This window comes from Strigops habroptila, chromosome 22, assembly GCF_004027225.2.
Source record: "Strigops habroptila isolate Jane chromosome 22, bStrHab1.2.pri, whole genome shotgun sequence".
Lineage (NCBI taxonomy): Eukaryota > Metazoa > Chordata > Aves > Psittaciformes > Psittacidae > Strigops > Strigops habroptila.
The window spans coordinates 1,454,967-1,474,446 of NC_044298.2; the positions used below are offsets into that span (position 1 = coordinate 1,454,967).

Consider the following 19,480-nt stretch of genomic DNA (forward strand, 5'->3'; position numbering starts at 1 on the left):
TGCTGTCCTGTGCCACGGGTTCATCCTGAAGCAAGCGGAGAGGGTCTCTCATCACCACTCTCTCCCAGTGTGTGTTGGAGGAAGATGTGTGTACCATTGCTGTGGAAAGGTGCCTGACTGTCAGGTGCCCTTGTAGCAGCCTGGACATTGTCTCTTCCAGGATTCACTGCTTTGTTTCTCTCTTTAGACTCATTAAAGTTTATGCTGCATTGTAGCTTGAGTCTCCTTGTGTTCCCTCCCTCCTGGGATGCCCAGTCAAACCGTGCGGAGTGTAATGGGATGCCCGGGCAATCAGTCCAAGGGTAAATGGGATGCCTTGGAGGGAGAAAGAGTGGGTGGATAAGGGTCAGGGGTAGACCAGCTTTGTACCTGGGCAAGCTGACTACACTCAAGGGCTATGGGCATTGAAAGAGACATGGGGCGTGTTGTCTTTTCTGAACGTACAGAGGCTGGCACGGGGCTCTGTCGGGGGACATGTGAACCGCAAGCGAGTTTGGGTACTGGATTCCGCTGGAGTAGGCATGATGACAATGACCTGCTGGAAGACGTTTCTATGCAGGCTAAGAGCCACCCGCCCAACACTCTGACTGTATGTTAACACTCACAAGATGCCCTTGCCCTTGCCCCCTCCAAGCCATTTGTGTAAATCCTGGTAGCGGAGAGAGTGCCAACGGAGTTGAAGGGAAGCTGTTGGCCAGGGCAGCTGTGTCAATTGAGATGTGACCTCTCTTCTGGATTTTTCCACATTTGGGAAGGGTTTTCTCAAGGGCATGTAAAAGTTGTAGGAGAGGGCTCTGTGCACGCCGGACTCATCTAAAAGAGATTGCAGTGTTGTTACCTGCTGGAAAGCCTGTGGAGGGGGAGCGGGGAGCAGGAAAAGCATCTTTGCCCCACCTCGAGCAGTCTTGTGGTCAAAAGCATTGCCGTGTCCTTCTGTGTGTTACTGTGTCTGAAGGGAAGGCACGCTGCGGCAGATGTGCTGTGAGTCATAGAACGGTTTGGTTTCCAGGGGATATTAGAGATCATGTAGTTTGACCCTCCTGCTAAAAGCTGGGACAACTTCCACTAAATCCTCCAGAAATCGCACTCAGGTGCTGCGCAGGATGTGACTGGAGAGGTATGAAACAGCAATGCTTTTGTCCTTTTGACTATGCCCCAGGCTGGGAAGACTGAGGGAGTGGTACCCCACCATCTCAATTCTCAGTCCCTCCATCACATGCAAGGAAAACTTTGTGTTGCTGCTTCAGGTAGAGCAGGAGGTGCCTGTTGTGTCGTGCTCCTCTGATTGTCCTTTCAATCATTCCCGGACCCTGCTGACAGCTGAGCAGGGTTGTGTCCCCTGTGGAAATCCTGCCAAGTACTTGGTCATGCCTGGTGTGCATCCATCTGCGTGGCTAATCAGAAGTGGTGGCAAAGACATGGGCAGGAAAAAGGACATCTATTGATTGGCCAGGTCAGGCATTGGTCCCCCGGGTGTGTCCAGCTTTGCCCATGGTCTCCAGCAAAGAGTGTTGGGAGGGCAATAGCCTTGGATCTTAAGCACTGGTACTCTGCTGTTAAAGGTGGGTGGCGATGAGGGAGAGAAGGAAGATGGCAAAAGAGGCAGAACAACTTCTGCTGAGTTCAAAGCTCGGTCTCAGAGAGAGTGTCTAAACCCCAGAGCAGAGGTGCCCTGCCTAGAAAGGCGATGCCTAACGCAGAGAGCGTGAGCATAGCACAAGAGCGAGCGGCTGATGGAGCCGACCCTTGTGTGTGGATGTCCAGGCTGAAGGCTCAAGGTTATGAGGAGACTGGCCGCATGCATCAGGAAACACTTTAAAGGGAGGCCCCGCAGGGCAAGCGTCTGGCTTCACCTGGTGAGGTAGGAGACTGCTCATCACTGGCTGCATCATCTGCCTGTGCTGACGTGTCATTTCCCCTGGAAAAGTTAGGGCTCTAATAGTGTCAGTTGAAAGGAGCCTGTGTAGCTGAATGGACAAGTCATGAACAGGGAAATGAAAAGGAAGTGTTGCAGGGAACATTAAGAACAGTTCCTATTTCTTTAATTGTGATGCTTTGCATGGAAGACGAGCTTCTTGGTAAACACATTCCATACTCAAAGGGTGCCTCTGGGCCTGGGGCAGTCTGGACCAGTATAAAAGCCAGTCGAACTGCAGGCTCCCTCATCCACTTCTCTTGCCTTCTCCTCCTTGGTGAACAAGGTGAGGTACAACCGCCTTTTCCCACTCTTTTTCTCCTGTTCTCCTCTGTCTTCCAGATTTACTCAGCTCCTTTCTCTTTGCTTGTGTTCCTGAGTCTTGGGTCCTTGCAACCACAATGGGAGGTGGGGGACAACTTTTTTCAGGGAATGTTTCAGGATGGGGTGTCTTTGATCTCTCTTCCTCCCTATTGAGGCTGTCCCTGCTCCCCAGCCTGTGCCTTTGCTCTGAGCGAGCAGGCTGTCAGGCTGCCCCTCACACGCTGCCTGTGCTTTGGCTGCCCTCTCTCTCGCAGGTCCACCTCCACCCCAAAGCCATGTCCTGCTACGACCTGTGCCGTCCCTGTGGGCCAACCCCACTGGCCAACAGCTGCAACGAGCCCTGTGTCAGGCAATGCCAGGACTCCCGCGTGGTGATCCAGCCCTCTCCCGTGGTGGTGACCCTGCCCGGACCCATCCTCAGCTCCTTCCCCCAGAACACCGCCGTGGGATCCTCCACCTCCGCTGCCGTTGGCAGCATCCTGAGTGAGGAGGGAGTGCCCATCAACTCCGGGGGCTTCAGCCTCTCTGGCCTTGGTGGCCGCTACTGCGGCAGAAGGAGCCAGCCCTGGTAAAGCCGCGATGGATGTCCAGTGAGTGCATCGACCAGGAAGACCAAAGCCAGGTGCCGGACTGAGGACATTGCTGCTGGCCAGGCTTCCCAGATCGGTTGAGCATCGTCGTTCCCTCCTGCAAAGGGGGGTGGGAAGCAAGGTGCCGGCCTGTGCTGTCTGGAAACGTGTCCAGCTGATGTCTTCCCCTTCTCCTGCTTTCCTCTCCGCATCATGAGTCCCTGTTGTCTCCTGCTGTCCTGTGCCACGGGTTCATCCTGAAGCAAGCGGAGAGGGTCTCTCATCACCACTCTCTCCCAGTGTGTGTTGGAGGAAGATGTGTGTACCATTGCTGTGGAAAGGTGCCTGACTGTCAGGTGCCCTTGTAGCAGCCTGGACATTGTCTCTTCCAGGATTCACTGCTTTGTTTCTCTCTTTAGACTCATTAAAGTTTATGCTGCATTGTAGCTTGAGTCTCCTTGTGTTCCTTCCCTCCTGGGATGCCCAGTCAAACCGTGCGGAGTGTAATGGGATGCCCGGGCAATCTGTCCAAGGGTAAATGGGATGCCTTGGAGGGAGAAAGAGTGGGTGGATAAGGGTCAGGGGTAGACCAGCTTTGTACCTGGGCAAGCTGACTACACTCAAGGGCTATGGGCATTGAAAGAGACATGGGGCGTGTTGTCTTTTCTGAACGTACAGAGGCTGGCACGGGGCTCTGTCGGGGGACATGTGAACCGCAAGCGAGTTTGGGTACTGGATTCCGCTGGAGTAGGCATGATGACAATGACCTGCTGGAAGACGTTTCTATGCAGGCTAAGAGCCACCCGCCCAACACTCTGACTGTATGTTAACACTCACAAGATGCCCTTGCCCTTGCCCCCGCCCCCTCCAAGCCATTTGTGTAAATCCTGGTAGTGGAGAGAGTGCCAACGGAGTTGAAGGGAAGCTGTTGGCCAGGGCAACTGTGTCAATTGAGATGTGACCTCTCTTCTGGATTTTTCCACATTTGGGAAGGGTTTTCTCAAGGGCATGTAAAAGTTGTAGGAGAGGGCTCTGTGCACGCCGGACTCATCTAAAAGAGATTGCAGTGTTGTTACCTGCTGGAAAGCCTGTGGAGGGGGAGCGGGGAGCAGGAAAAGCATCTTTGCCCCACCTCGAGCAGTCTTGTGGTCAAAAGCATTGCCGTGTCCTTCTGTGTGTTACTGTGTCTGAAGGGAAGGCACGCTGCGGCAGATGTGCTGTGAGTCATAGAACGGTTTGGTTTCCAAGGGATATTAGAGATCATGTAGTTTGACCCTCCTGCTAAAAGCTGGGACAACTTCCACTAAATCCTCCAGAAATCGCACTCAGGTGCTGCGCAGGATGTGACTGGAGAGGTATGAAACAGCAATGCTTTTGTCCTTTTGACCATGCCCCAGGCTGGGAAGACTGAGGGAGTGGTACCCCACCATCTCAATTCTCAGTCCCTCCATCACATGCAAGGAAAACTTTGTGTTGCTGCTTCAGGTAGAGCAGGAGGTGCCTGTTGTGTCGAGCTCCTCTGATTGTCCTTTCAATCATTCCCGGACTCTGCTGACAGCTGAGCAGGGTTGTGTCCCCTGTGGAAATCCTGCCAAGTACTTGGTCATGCCTGGTGTGCATCCATCTGCGTGGCTAATCAGAAGTGGTGGCAAAGACATGGGCAGGAAAAAGGACATCTATTGATTGGCCAGGTCAGGCATTGGTCCCCCGGGTGTGTCCAGCTTTGCCCATGGTCTCCAGCAAAGAGTGTTGGGAGGGCAATAGCCTTGGATCTTAAGCACTGGTACTCTGCTGTTAAAGGTGGGTGGCGATGAGGGAGAGAAGGAAGATGGCAAAAGAGGCAGAACAACTTCTGCTGAGTTCAAAGCTCGGTCTCAGAGAGAGTGTCTAAACCCCAGAGCAGAGGTGCCCTGCCTAGAAAGGCGATGCCTAACGCAGAGAGCGTGAGCATAGCACAAGAGCGAGCGGCTGATGGAGCCGACCCTTGTGTGTGGATGTCCAGGCTGAAGGCTCAAGGTTATGAAGAGACTGGCCGCATGCATCAGGAAACACTTTAAAGGGAGGCCCCGCAGGGCAAGCGTCTGGCTTCACCTGGTGAGGTAGGAGACTGCTCATCACTGGCTGCATCATCTGCCTGTGCTGACGTGTCATTTCCCCTGGAAAAGTTAGGGCTCTAATAGTGTCAGTTGAAAGGAGCCTGTGTAGCTGAATGGACAAGTCATGAACAGGGAAATGTAAAGGAAGTGTTGCAGGGAACATTAAGAACAGTTCCTATTTCTTTAATTGTGATGCTTTGCATGGAAGACGAGCTTCTTGGTAAACACATTCCATACTCAAAGGGTGCCTCTGGGCCTGGGGCAGTCTGGACCAGTATAAAAGCCAGTCGAACTGCAGGCTCCCTCATCCACTTCTCTTGCCTTCTCCTCCTTGGTGAACAAGGTGAGGTACAACCGCCTTTTCCCACTCTTTTTCTCCTGTTCTCCTCTGTCTTCCAGATTTACTCAGCTCCTTTCTCTTTGCTTGTGTTCCTGAGTCTTGGGTCCTTGCAACCACAATGGGAGGTGGGGGACAACTTTTTTCAGGGAATGTTTCAGGATGGGATGTCTTTGATCTCTCTTCCTCCCTATTGAGGCTGTCCCTGCTCCCCAGCCTGTGCCTTTGCTCTGAGCGAGCAGGCTGTCAGGCTGCCCCTCACACGCTGCCTGTGCTTTGGCTGCCCTCTCTCCCAGGTCCACCTCCACCCCAAAGCCATGTCCTGCTACGACCTGTGCCGTCCCTGTGGGCCAACCCCACTGGCCAACAGCTGCAACGAGCCCTGTGTCAGGCAATGCCAGGACTCCCGCGTGGTGATCCAGCCCTCTCCCGTGGTGGTGACCCTGCCCGGACCCATCCTCAGCTCCTTCCCCCAGAACACCGCCGTGGGATCCTCCACCTCCGCTGCCGTTGGCAGCATCCTGAGTGAGGAGGGAGTGCCCATCAACTCCGGGGGCTTCAGCCTCTCTGGCCTTGGTGGCCGCTACTGCGGCAGAAGGAGCCAGCCCTGGTAAAGCCGCGATGGATGTCCAGTGAGTGCATCGACCAGGAAGACCAAAGCCAGGTGCCGGACTGAGGACATTGCTGCTGGCCAGGCTTCCCAGATCGGTTGAGCATCGTCGTTCCCTCCTGCAAAGGGGGGTGGGAAGCAAGGTGCCGGCCTGTGCTGTCTGGAAACGTGTCCAGCTGATGTCTTCCCCTTCTCCTGCTTTCCTCTCCGCATCATGAGTCCCTGTTGTCTCCTGCTGTCCTGTGCCACGGGTTCATCCTGAAGCAAGCGGAGAGGGTCCTCCTCATCACCACTCTCTCCCAGTGTGTGTTGGAGGAAGATGTGTGTACCATTGCTGTGGAAAGGTGCCTGACTGTCAGGTGCCCTTGTAGCAGCCTGGACATTGTCTCTTCCAGGATTCACTGCTTTGTTTCTCTCTTTAGACTCATTAAAGTTTATGCTGCATTGTAGCTTGAGTCTCCTCGTGTTCCTTCCCTCCTTGTATGCCCAGGGAAGTTTTCCAGGCAAAAATGGGATGCTATACAGGGGAAAGGTGTGAGTGAAGGGGTGTCGTATTTTACATCTTTCTTGGGAGATTGGGATGCTGTGTTCAGCTGAAATTGTCACTTGGATGGCATAATTCATTGCATGTGATACCACCTTTTCAAAGTCACGCACATCTCTTTGTCCTGAACAAAAGACTTGTGTCTCTCATCAAACCCCTTCAATTCTTTCCATGGCCAGTAGATGTGTGTGGCATGTTCAGATGTCAAAGAAACAGTAACCCACCACTTCTGGCCCCAGACCATCTCTACATGCTCCTCAGGCCCCTTTCTGAAGTATATAGCTGTTAGGCCTGTAGAGTCACTGCTTGGGAGTGTACATGACTTGTTGCCCATGAAGCTGTAGTGGAGTCCCTCTCTGTCTCTTGTACACCAGAAGATGAAATGAAGAAATCCTTCAGGGTGCAGCCATTGTGTCTTTTTCCAATTCTGCCCTGAACTGCAAGTCCACTGAGATCAGGGAGGGAAATCTTGCCCATGCATGGAGTTGGCATGTAGGTGGTGTGGCCTACTCCACTGAGATATAGCAGTTGCTCCTGGAACTGGTGATCTAGGAGATGACAAGTTGCCCGTCCCTTCCTGCTTCATCCTCTAGTCTTGCACAGTTGATGCTTCATCCTTTGGCCCCCCGTCCTGCTTCAGGCAGTTATGGGCACATCTTGTGCTGTGCCATATGTGATGGGAACACCTACAGCGCCTTTCCCCATAACTAAAGCCCTATCTTCTCTGAATGAAAGCTGCTGTCAGCAGCCCTGCTGTTCCCTCTTGTGCAGGAAGGCCCTCGGGGGATGCACTGTCCACCAAAACTCATGAGCTCTGTGCTGACAGCAGAAACAAGGTGGGCTGAAAAGATCATACCAGGGAGGGAAGGCATCATTAGCTGCATGTGATCAGAGGGAGCAGGATGCAGCAGGGCACTGGTGTCTTTGAGCAGACCCTCACCACGGGCATTGAATGTGGGAATATGAAGGTCTGGTAGGAGACCCTACCCATGGATTTTCTGGGGCAGGGATAGGATTGAAAGGATGCTTAGAAGAAAGGACAGATTTTGCACATATACAATGAATGTAAGCTTGTTCTCTTGAAGGAAAAGTCCCTCCCCCTGACTGCGGTAATAGATGGAGTTGGTGTGCTGTGTCCCAGGTGCAGAGGAGATTTCTTCTTCTTGCACATTAGTGGCCTGAGTGCAGGAACTCCCAGGCCAACGGCCGTGATGAGCCTCACCTGGGGCCTCTCAGTCCTCCTACTCCCCTTTAACCCAGGGCCTTACTTAAGCTCTGTACTGAGCCCTTCTCCTTTTCTTCAGCTTAGCAGCAGGAGTGTAAGCTTCCTGCTCTTTAGCACATTTGTGTATGCCTGACCATGATCCCCTTGATCCAGACCCGAAGTTGTGGATGGAATTCCCAGCCTGTGCTTGACTCTGTCTGGTTGTTGTGGCCCTGGTCAGCAACTGATGAGCTTTATGGCCCAGGTTACTATACCGGGATCTGCTTCTGGTGTGTGGAGTGACTGTGTTGCCTGATGTCAGTCCTGCTTCATCACCAGGAGCTTGATGGTTGACCTGGACTGTGGGCTGCACCCGTCCACTGTCTGTGCATTTTCCTTGCTCAGGTACTGTGCAATAGAATCATTTTTATACTTCTGTGTCATGTTTCATGTAATAATTTTGGCCTCTGATATTGTCACTTGAAAGGAGGCTTGTTGCTGAATGGGTACGTCACAAACAGGGAAATGAAAAGGCTGCGTTGCAAGGAATGTAAGCACTGTCCTCATTTCTTTAATTGTGGTGGTTTGCATGCAAGATGAGCTTGTTGGTAAACACTTTACATGAGCAAAGGGTGTCTCTGGGCCTGGGGCTGTCTGGGCCAATATAAAAGTCAGCCCAACAGCAGGCTCCCTCATCCACTTCACTTGCCTTGCCTTCCTTGGAGAACAAGGTGAGCTGCAAGTGTCTTTGCCTCCTATCTTGCTCTCCTCTTTCTTTTTTGGCCTTGATTGTGCCTTAGCCTTTTGGTAGCTTTTGCTGGGAGCCATTTTCCTTGATCCTGTTCTCTGTGTTTCTTCCTCTTGTTTTCCACTTGGGGGAGGTGGAAGAAGGTCTTACACTTTTTCTGTGCCTCCTTGGGAACTGCAGTTCCTGAGGCTCTCTTCCTCCATACTGAGGCTCTTTGCCACTGTACACAGGCATCCTAGCTCCCCAGCCTGTACCTTTGCTCTTGCCAAGCAGGTTGTCACTCTAACACTGCCTGTGCTTTGGCTGCCCTCTCTCCCAGGTCCACCTCCACCCCAAAGCCATGTCCTGCTACGACCTGTGCCGTCCCTGTGGGCCAACCCCACTGGCCAACAGCTGCAACGAGCCCTGTGTCAGGCAGTGCCAGGACTCCCGTGTGGTGATCCAGCCCTCTCCCGTGGTGGTGACCCTGCCCGGACCCATCCTCAGCTCCTTCCCCCAGAACACTGCCGTGGGATCCTCAGCATCTGCTGCCGTTGGCAGCATCCTGAGTGAGGAGGGAGTGCCCATCAACTCCGGGGGCTTCAGCCTCTCTGGCCTTGGTGGCCGCTACTGCGGCAGAAGGAGCCTGCCCTGCTAAAGCCAGGATGGATGTCCATCAATCAGGAAGCCCGAAGCCAGGTGTCGGACTGAGGATGGAGCTGCTGGCCGGAAGTGACAGATGGGTTCAGTGCTCCCCTCCCTCCTTGAAAAGGAGAGAGAGAAGTAAGGTGCTGTCTGGGCACTTGGCCAGCATATGTCTTGCTCTTGAAATTCCTGCTTTTGATGACTTTCCGTGCCTCTGTGATTTTGAATTTCATGTTGTCTTGGTATAATGCCGTACTTTAAAACGATCAGTGGAGGGGTTTTATTCAGGAATTAAGTAAAAGTGGAGTCTGTCTTGCTGTCTTTCAGTTGCAATGGGTTAAATGGCTTTTTTCTCTTTTATAAATATATATATTCCTTTTGTTTTGCTGAATGCTGCTTGACTTTTTCATTATTAAACTCATTTTGCATCTGAATATAAGTTTCATTATGGTTTTCTTCTCCTCCTTTTTTCATCCCCGTGGGGTGGAATATGTCCTATGGCAACTCTCTGCAAAGTACCTTCTCAGTGGAAAATGTGAATTGAATAGTCACCACAATCAACCTGATAAAAAGATTTTCATTGTTTAGACTCTTGTGAAACACTGAACATTTTTACATATATATTTCTCTTGCTATTTTTTTTTCCCCAAATTTTTTTCCGCATCTGTGCTTAAGAGTACAATTGTGCTCTTTTAGGTTGGTAACTTTCTGATCTTATCACATATTTGGCATCTGTGAAACTCTCAGAATATGGAACTCCATAATTCGGAAGTAATGTTTGAGTATCTGGTTTTGATTAGATTGGTTACTACCAGCCTATGAAGCTTTAACCATGACATTCCATGAGTAATTTTGATGCAAGGCTTCAAAGAGGAAGTGAGTGTTCAAGTCTCAGCAGAATCATAAAACCATTGTAGCATTAATAGAAGTTTATGATGGGCTTTGATATCCTCTCTTTCAAACATTAAGCACAATCTATGAAATCTCGTTGCTTAGCTAATCCACACAAGAACTCTCATAATTCAGAGGAAAAAAGAAGTAGATAAATGGCCAAGGTATTTCCCATAAGATTAAAACCTAATTGTTCCTCTTACCATCTAGGGGTTTTCTCAATGTTGTTAAAACTCACAGTATTGGGTGCAGCTAAGAGACATCAAAGAAGAATAAAGAGTAGCTTGTCTGTAGGTACATAAGTTTCTGAGAAATTTATCCAAGTTGTTGATTGTAGCAGTGCCTTTGTTCTCTTGCTATGCAGGAGAATGCAGGGTCTGACAGGACATAGCATAGGAAAGCAACATGAATGAGAGTTGTGCAATTTTGATGACTGTACACTTCATTCAGGGCTTTCTCCTTTAAAGCCCACTAATATCTACTTCAAAATTGAAATATTGTAGTGCTGATAGAGATAGTGAAGGAACTAGTGGGAAGAAAACTGGCATTCAGGTTCACTGCTGGAATCAGCCCAAAAGTTCATATGCTAGGGGAAAAGAGATAGGTTTATATTTTTCCAAATGTTTTAAGCTTAGAAGTTTTCTTTGCTTAAGAATTACTTACTTGCAAAGTTACCAAATTAGAGGGGGGGGGAATGGTTTAGAGATAACATGGGTTATGTTCCCTTTTAGGCTGTGGCTTGAGGCAGCAAAAGCAAACTATGAAAGATGGGAAATCAATAGGTCCTAGATTGAATGGAGTCTCTGCTTAAAAATTGGTTTCTATAAGTGTGTTTTCCATACAAATAATTGAAGGGACTGGAATGCATCCGCAAGTATTTGGTGCCCTGTTGACAGAACTGCTGCGACTGAAGTAATTAATGATTTACTTAGATCTCTGAGGAATCACTGATTACTCTCTGATGTACATCAAAGAATGACTTCATTCTTGGTGGAAGGAAGGTGTCTTTCTATGATGTAAATGGACCTGTAGCATAGAAAGTACAGAAATGAATTTCAGGAGAATAAAGCGACCAGTTAAGTGGCCTTTACCCAACAACAACATGTCCTGAAAGGTACATTTGTGCTGCTGGTGAATGAAAAAGCTTGGAGCACTAGTCTCTGCCATAAACCCCTTAGTCTATGGTTGCTGATATAATAGAAAAAAGAAAGCAGTGTCCTGGAACTGCCCATCTTCGGATAGCATGACATCATGGAATGATTGTGAAGGATGCTCAACAAGGAGGTTCAAACCCTGCAGCTCACCCGAGGATGCTCACAAGAGGTTCAAACTCTGCAGCTTGTACTGGAGAGATTGCAAAGTAGAGTTAAAAACCGTTTAGTGTATATATGTATTCCACTTACGCGATGGAATTCCATCAGTCTGCAATGTAATTACTATTGTTCTTTAGCCTGTAGCAAGGGAAAAAGTACAGCGGCAAACAAGTCCTTTTGTGTTGTGTTGGGTTTTTTTCCCCTATGCAGGGGATGATACCTCAAAATAGTTTAAAATTTGTATGTGTCCTCAAGGTGACTTGTGCCATGCTATTCGTATATATGGCCTGAGATGGTACAGAATGGAGATGTAGGCTCTTTTTATAAAAGAACAGATAAATAAGGTTTACATGTTCCCATGTGTTATCAGCTGTGCCTCAGTCTGTGTAATCGAAGTGTAATAGGGTGATACTATCCAAATTTGACATAGTATAGTAGTATTTTACTCTGAATTTCATGCAGGGCTTAGATTCTTTGTCACTGCATTCAGTGGGATTTCAGGTGTGCATATGTTTGTGCTTTTTTGTTTCTTCACAATAAAAACTTCACAAAGTTCAGTCTGGATTGTTCTTATGCTTGTTTGGAGCCAGAGCTTTGTAAACATTGCTGGTGACAAGAATTTCTTAATGATTTACACTCCTATTCTTAATCAAAGAGCACCTTTGAATGATGAATTATGCATGGTATAAATTCTTAATATTTTTCCTTATGACTAAGGTGAAACATACACCAGAGCATAAATTTTGTTGTGCCTGAAAGGTGGCACTGGAATAAATTTGGTCCACAATACCAGAAGATGAGAGAAACTTGTGTGATGGAATATGTATGTCAGAAGATAAGGAAATGAAAACAAAGTAATAAATAGTAAGGAAAAGATGTTTAATCTGTTGGAAGAACTTTGCATTCAAGACATACTTGTTGGTAAATAATTTCATGCACAAAGGATGTCTGTGCTCCTGAGGCCATCTGAGATGCACTATAAAACAAACTCAACTCAAGGTCCCTCCTAACACTTCTCTTACCTTTTCCTCTTTTGTGAACAAGGTTAGTTCAAATCTACTTCTTTCTGTTTTCCGAATTCTTGCCTTCATAACAATTTGTTTGCTGTTCTTAGTTCACCACAGTATTCTGCTAGTTGCTGGATTGGTTGGGGGAAAGACTTTTTAAAACGTAGGTTTTTGCTGTTGGAAATGCAGGTATTTCTGGACTCCCAACTTTGCCATATACATCCTTGAAAAGGTGATATAAGTTTACTCAAATATGGGCTTTCAGGCATGCTAAGTGATTTACCAAATCCTAATCATAATAATATTAATAAAGATTAACAAACTGAATTGGTAGTGTACCTGTGCAACAGGGTTGGAACAAGGTGATCTTTAAAGGTCCCTTCCAACTCAAACCATTATATGATTACAGAGATCTCTGTGCTCAGTCATCTTTCAAGTAGCAATGTGCTTTTTGCATCTTTAAGGGTCTTATCCATCATCTGCCATGCCTGAAATTTCAGCTGGGGCGATATGAAAACAACAGCATTTGTGAAGCAGGTGGGTGCATTTATCTTCAGAAATGTCATTCAGAAAAATCCTTTTCTTTGCTGTCTATTCCATAGAAGCTTTTCAGTGTTACCCGTTTTTATTATGATGAACTTATTATTGGGCACAGTAGGAAACAAGAAGGTAAAATGATACATATACTAAAAGAAACAGCTGTTGAGCAGAGAAACTAGAAAGGTTTAACCAGAGGTCTGTGGGTTTTAAAAATCAATTACATGGAACCACAAGCTTTTGAGCTCTAAATACCACTTTCAAAATGAAGATAATATGGAGCTGCATACTGAGATTAGAAGGAATAGCCATTGTGAGTTCAGCAAGGATATTGACTCTAATCACACATGCTCAACCTTCTGCTGTAGTAGTTGACGTGGACTTCAATCTGATAGACATCATCAGAAAGCTCTGCTTAGTGTCTTATAAGAGCCAAGGTTTGAAATTATGTTATAGGGAGCAATGACATCTCCTGCAAGTTTAGAGAACTGGTTTCAGGGACTGTGAGAACAAAGGAAAAGAATAGCTAAAATAGAGGAGACCTCAGCACCCAACAAACTGAGATGGACATAAGAAACAGCAAACTTTGTTCTTAGTGGTGTGTTGGAACCAGACACAGTGAGTATTCAGGGAATATTTTGTTCAAGGAATATTTTGTTCAGGGAATATTTTGTTCAAGGCCAGGTTGTTGTCGCCCAGGGCTCTGTCTAGTGTGAGGCGTCCCTGCCCATGGCAGGGGTTTGGGACTAGATGATATTAAGGTCGTTTCCAAACCTCACCATTCTATGCTTCTAAATCCTGGCTTTCTCAGAGGATTGAGAACTTGTCTACTGTGGACAAGTTGTCTGGGAAAGATTTCCAAAGACATCAGCTTCAAGCATCCTTAACTATACTGAAATTCATACCTCTTTGTAGGCAAAGTTGGAACCTGGAAAATTATTCATTTCATTTTCCAGCTGTCTACTGAACTCTTTTCATAAGTACATTTGTAGCTAGGTATTACTCATAATTACTATTACTACAATCCTCTGAATACCCAGAGCTGGATCTCAGTAGTGTCTTTCCAGACATACAGCCAATCAAAATACTAAAAGTAATGATACAGGTACGTGTCCTTTTGTTCTGCTGCCAGCTATTCCACTGGAACACCAAAAACTGAGAGAGAATTACTTCAGCCTCCATCTTCATGTAGCATATTTAAGAATTTACTTTCCTTCTCATTTCACACCCCACTCAATTCCTAAAAAGATCCTTGTAAAGCTTCTGTTGTCCTGAGCTGAGAAAATGTAAGTGTAATGTGATTCCTACATTGCATTCACTTCTGGTCCTGTATTTCAGACTTGCCTCCATCCCACAGACATGTCCTGCTATGAGCGGTGTTCTTCCACCTCCTGTGGCCCAACCCCACTGGCAAATAGCTGCAGTGGGCCCTGTGTCAGGCAATGTCAGGACTCAACAGTGGTGATCCAGCCCTCTCCTGTGGTGGTGACCCTGCCTGGACCCATCCTCAGCTCCTTTCCCCAGAACACCACTATTGGATCCTCAGCATCTGCAGCCATCAGGAGCGCTCTCAGTGCTGGCGGGATCCCCATCTCCTCTGGCAGCTCCTCGGGATTAGGGAGCTTTGGCTATCCAGGCCTGGGCAATGGGTACAGCCGGCCTTACCGTTGCTACACCATCTACCGCAGTGGCTTCTACGGGCCGTGCTAAAGCGTGAGGAGCAAGCTGGAAGAAATGACCAGGAACGCTGAAGCACGACATGGCACAGGACTGAGCTGATGGCCATGGTTTTCAGATGTGATGTTAGACACCCACAGCTCCACCTGAAGTTTATGGAGCTGTAGTAGTTAGTAATTCCCTAAAGTGAGGGCCCTACTCTTGTTCTACTACTTTATATTTCTAAACAAGTATGTAGTTCTGCTGCACAACTCTGTAATTGATACTGCCTGGTGTAAAACTTATAATTTAGACAGTAGATGGGACTTGATTGTCAAGGTGTAATGCTACACTGAGAGAAGAGCTTTGTCCATGGAACACATCATCACGAGATGTGCCATTCTTCCCATGCTGAAACCTATTGCTTTGCAGTATTTCAATTCACTCTTTAGTGTTATTAAAGTTATGCTTTTATCATATCTCTGGTCTTCAGTTATATTTTGCTTCACCACCTCCCTCCTTTTGAGGTTTTTTCTGGGGGAAATTCTTCACTGCTTAGATCATCACTAGGCAGAGACATGATATGAATAATACTGGGGCCACTAATAAGAGAAGAACATATGTTTAGAGCTCCAGATCGAGAAAATATTTAGTTTAGCAGCTGAATTGCGTAATGATTCCACACTGACTCATCATATTACTTGGCTTTCTGCATCTATGCCAAGACATTATTCTCAAGGCTAGAAGTGTTTTATAATCTAGCACAATGGCAAGGTATCTAATCCAGCATATAATGATTTTGTTTTAAGGAATCTTGTGATTCACACTCTCAATTACTCTAATGAGGAGCTGCAGGGTACAAAGAAAGATTTACATTCTTTTACCACCAAATCACTGCTTGAATGCTTGGATTTGTGAAGTAAAACATGAAAACATGACTTCTGCTGAAGTAAAACAGCAGAAGTCTCAAAGGAGAGATACACATAGCATCTTCAGCAACAATATTTGGTCTATTTACTTGCTATTTACTGCATAAATACTGCGTCTTTTAGGGCTCCTGATAAGAGCCAAGTTGTCTTTAGTGTCTTGACTGCAGCCCTACAGAATTCCAACATGAGCTCATGTCAAGGAATGAAGAATGTTAACACAAAATAAATATAGGACATGCAAGCATTAAAACCTTTAGTAATCCTCACAAGTAAATTGTTTTTGCTGAAGGACAGAGCTGAGATTTAAATGAAACTTGCAACAGCTACTGAAGGTACTAAACCAATAGATTTGGAAAGGAAATGAAAGAGATCCTCATGTAGGCACTGAAATAATTCCAGTCATAAAATCTATTGCAGCTAGTATATTGTCCCCAGTAGTTAAATTGTCCCCAGCAGTTAAATTACTTATGGTTTACGTACCAGTCTAGCCTCATCCTGGCTTCTAATGAAAAGCCTTCCTTAAAGCTTCTTTCATCTCAGAGATCTGTTGATCATTTGAATGCCTTGTTCTGTTACACTCAGGCCTCTGAAGCCGACATAAAGATGCTAAAAATTTTGATTCATGTAAGTAATTTGTTAGCTCTTTGGCAATTTGGTAGTTCACCAGACTGTCAGGGAGCTCTCTGTTGTTACACAAAGGGCTGTAATTGAGTGTGTGGAATGTGAAACTCCATCACTGATCCATAAGTGAGAGGTATCCTTGTTCATCAGCTTTAACACCGAAAAGCAAGATCTAAAGGCTTTCAGCCTTTTGAGTGAAATCTAGACTGAACTGGCAGAATATCAACGAAAATATTTGCAGGCTGTTAATGTTTCTAAAATGTTATATACCCTCCAAGAAATGCTGTTTATATCCCTAGAGGTGAGAATGAGGAAAACTTGGCATTCTTTGGCTATCCCATTACACAGATGAAAGGGGAATGAATTCTCCAAGTAAGAGATAGTTTTCACCTATGTAGGATGAGGAACGCTAAGGAAATAATTTTTTAAGAAGACTCCAGGTAGCATTGGATAGTAGAGGTTTTGAGGAAAGGGAAGAAAAAGACTCTCTCCTTCTTATATAGAAATGGAGAGGAGAATTTTCCTGTGGAGAATCATTAAAATATGTAGACTTTTTTCTTTAAAAAAATCCTTTTTTAAAAACCTTGTATAGCATTTTACAGAAGATGAAGGTTTGGATTTTTTATTTATTTATTTAATTTTTTAATCAATTAGAGAAATTTTTTATAAAATCATTAAAGTTTCTGAAGGTGTTTCCCTTGAATTACTTTGTGAAGTTCTTTGAGTGATCTTGACTCACACACTTCAATTGGGTTATTAGCCAGGTGATGTGAGTGCTGAGATCTTGTCATGCACCTTGAACATCAGGTAACATGAAACTTTGTGTATTTGAGCCATTAGTGAAAAGCTCTTCTGAACTTTGAAGTCCTTTGTTCTTTTGAAGACCAAGACCAACCCATATACACCACCACTCTTCATTTAAAGTTAATTCATATCTCTCGCTGAGGAACAGTGCTGCTAAAAGGAGAGACTTCATCCCTGCTTTTTGCATCCTTTCAATTTCTGCCAGTGTTTCCAGTAGGTTGGAGGACAGCCACGGCAGGCCACTGCAGGCTGCAGAGGTAAAAGAATCATGTAATGATTAATGTAATGGAGAACTGCTGGGTGCAACTTCTGATGCCGTTGTTTGGCTCAGGCAGAACCCTGGCTCTAAGAACCAATACTTGAAAGCAATCTTTAACATCCACATTTGTATTTAATTTGATGTGAAAAGTGCTGCACATCACAGCGACTTAGTGTGATTTCAGGTTGGAATAATGGTGATTCCTCAGATGAGAGGCTCCACAGAAATAATATTGAAAATTAGAGGCAGTTAATAAATGCCACAAAGTAATAAGATTAAATAATCAAGCTCTTTCATTGAAGGTGTGGTTGAGTTTAGCATGGAAAATGAAGTTAAATTTATGATTGGGTAGAGAAATGCAGTCATATATGTGTATTAGCTACATTCATACATACACTGGGTTTGTATGGAGAACTGTGGGTTAGTCCAAGCAGCTCTAGAATGTGTTTTGTTGTCTCTGATCAGCAACTCTCACCAGTCTTTATTTTCTTTAACCTTTGCAATGTTCATCTCAGCTATATGTGTGGGATTGAAAGAGTGCAGAAGTGCAAAATTTGGGAATATCTATTCTACATCTTGTCTTGTGGTAAAGCTGAGTCCTTGAAATGGAAATGCTTGAGCCCAAGCCCCCACCTTGGTCCTAAATGGTTATTCAGTCAAAGGAGTGAAGTCTTGAGTAAGGACTATGCATCACATATACTCCCCTTAAGCAGTGTCTTGATGACTAAAATGAAGCATAAGATTTACATTGGCCTTAGGAGGTGACATGATTACTGCTGTAATTCAGACGAGTCACCACAGTCTTCCAAGCAATTCAGTGGGTGCCCATTGGTGAAGATGAAAGCTTTGTCTGTACTGGAATGTGAATGTAAAAAGGGGAAGGGAAAAAAAAAATAGAGCAATAGTGAAAGAGCTTTTAAAAGTCAGAAAAAAAAAGAAGGTTGATCAGTTTGGTGGATTTTGCATGCAAAATCATTAAATAATTTCATGCATAATGTATGTCTCTGGTCTGCTGGCAGTCTGGAACATGGTATAAAAGCCTATACAACACAAGACTTTTCCATCCACTTCTCTTGCCTTATTCACCCAGATGAACAGGTAAGTCTGAATCTACTCAGTGTCTTTTTAAATGCTAAACTGCTACTTTGATGACTGCTTTTTTGTTCTTATTATTCTTAGTTCTTTATAAATATTGCTAGCTTTTTTTTTTTTTTTTTTTCTTTTTCCCTTTTGGGAAGGAAAATTAAAAAGCCTTAGTTCTATCAAAAACAGGGCTTTATTTACTTGTGAAGCAGGGTGTAATGAGACAGGGCTTAGAGAATACTGGCAATGTTGTCTGTCAAAACAAGCAGCTCCATGCTCCATTTTAGAGACTTGTGCTAAAGGAGTAGTTAGCCAACGAACTTGGAATTACAATCTCATCTTAAGAAACTGGCATAAAATCATGTTGAGTCCAAGGATCTATCCCTAAGTCCTGTTTTCCACAGGCAGAAGAGCAGGGATCCCAGCAGACTCAAATACATTAAATTCAAATCAAGGCAGAAACCTCTGATCAGGAAATTAATGCTTCTGCACTCTCCAAGTTTGCCTGTTGTGGTCATACAACATTTGGACATTTGGGAGCAAAGGATACTTCTCAAACACTGCTCTACAGCTCTGCAAACTGTGCTGTCTGGGCTGTTAGCAGCTAAGTTCTAGCATTAAGGCACTAAACCCAGTCATGTGTCAGTGTTCAGCTCAGGGTCACTTTCCATGCCTGCTGAGAGCTCCAGCTGCTCTTCTCCATCTCCTGGTACAGCTGCAATTGTACTTCAGAGATACAGTGCAAAGGGAAACTACTAAAGAACAGGAGATGCCTTTGCTGGTAAGGCTTAGGGTAAATTTTGTCATGGCTGGCACCACAATTCATAGTCCAACACGGAGCAGAGGCATGTTCCACTAGCCTTATAAAATTAAGAGAAAACTCCATGCTATTTTCAGACTGTCTACCTTGGACTTTGATAAGTGATCACCTTTCTGACCACCTTCTTTAGGTACTTTCATAGACATTATGCTCCTGACTGACTTCTATAAACTTAATACAGAATTTTATTAAATTTACTTTCTTCCCTGTATTTCAGACTTCTCTCTGTCCTATAGCCATGTCCTGCTCTGACCTGTGTGCTCCCACTTCCTGTGGCCCAACCTCACTGGCAAATAGCTGCAATGAGCCCTGTGTCAGGCAGTGCCAGGACTCCCGCGTGGTGATCCAGCCCTCTCCTGTGGTGGTGACCCTGCCCGGACCCATCCTCAGCTCCTTCCCTCAGAACACCGCCGTAGGATCCTCCACCTCCGCTGCCGTTGGCAGCATCCTGAGTGAGGAGGGAGTGCCCATCAACTCTGGCAGCTCCTTGGGATTAGGGAGCTTTGGCTACCCAGGCCTGGGCAGTGGGTACAGCCAGCCTTACCACCACTACAACACCTACCGCAGTGGCTTTAGTGAGCCATGCTGA

The 19,480-nt window shown here is 46.0% G+C and overlaps 2 protein-coding genes and 3 pseudogenes across 2 annotated transcripts; all 5 read left to right on the forward strand.

Moving 5' to 3' along the window:
- Positions 1-2,094: 2,094 nt before the first annotated feature.
- Positions 2,095-2,811, forward strand: LOC115602512 (annotated as a pseudogene).
- A 7-nt stretch (positions 2,812-2,818) lies between these two features.
- LOC115602514 lies at positions 2,819-5,855 on the forward strand (annotated as a pseudogene).
- Positions 5,856-8,220: 2,365 nt separating this feature from the next.
- LOC115602723 lies at positions 8,221-8,984 on the forward strand (annotated as a pseudogene).
- Positions 8,985-14,078: 5,094 nt separating this feature from the next.
- On the forward strand, positions 14,079-14,429 carry LOC115602515 (feather beta keratin-like). The gene has a single exon (XM_030473696.1). The coding sequence runs from the start codon at positions 14,079-14,081 to the stop codon at positions 14,427-14,429; it is 351 nt and encodes a 116-aa protein (XP_030329556.1).
- A 4,700-nt stretch (positions 14,430-19,129) lies between these two features.
- Positions 19,130-19,480, forward strand: LOC115602779 (feather keratin 1-like). Its single transcript, XM_030474182.1, has one exon. It carries the CDS (start codon positions 19,130-19,132, stop codon positions 19,478-19,480), a length of 351 nt encoding a protein of 116 aa, XP_030330042.1.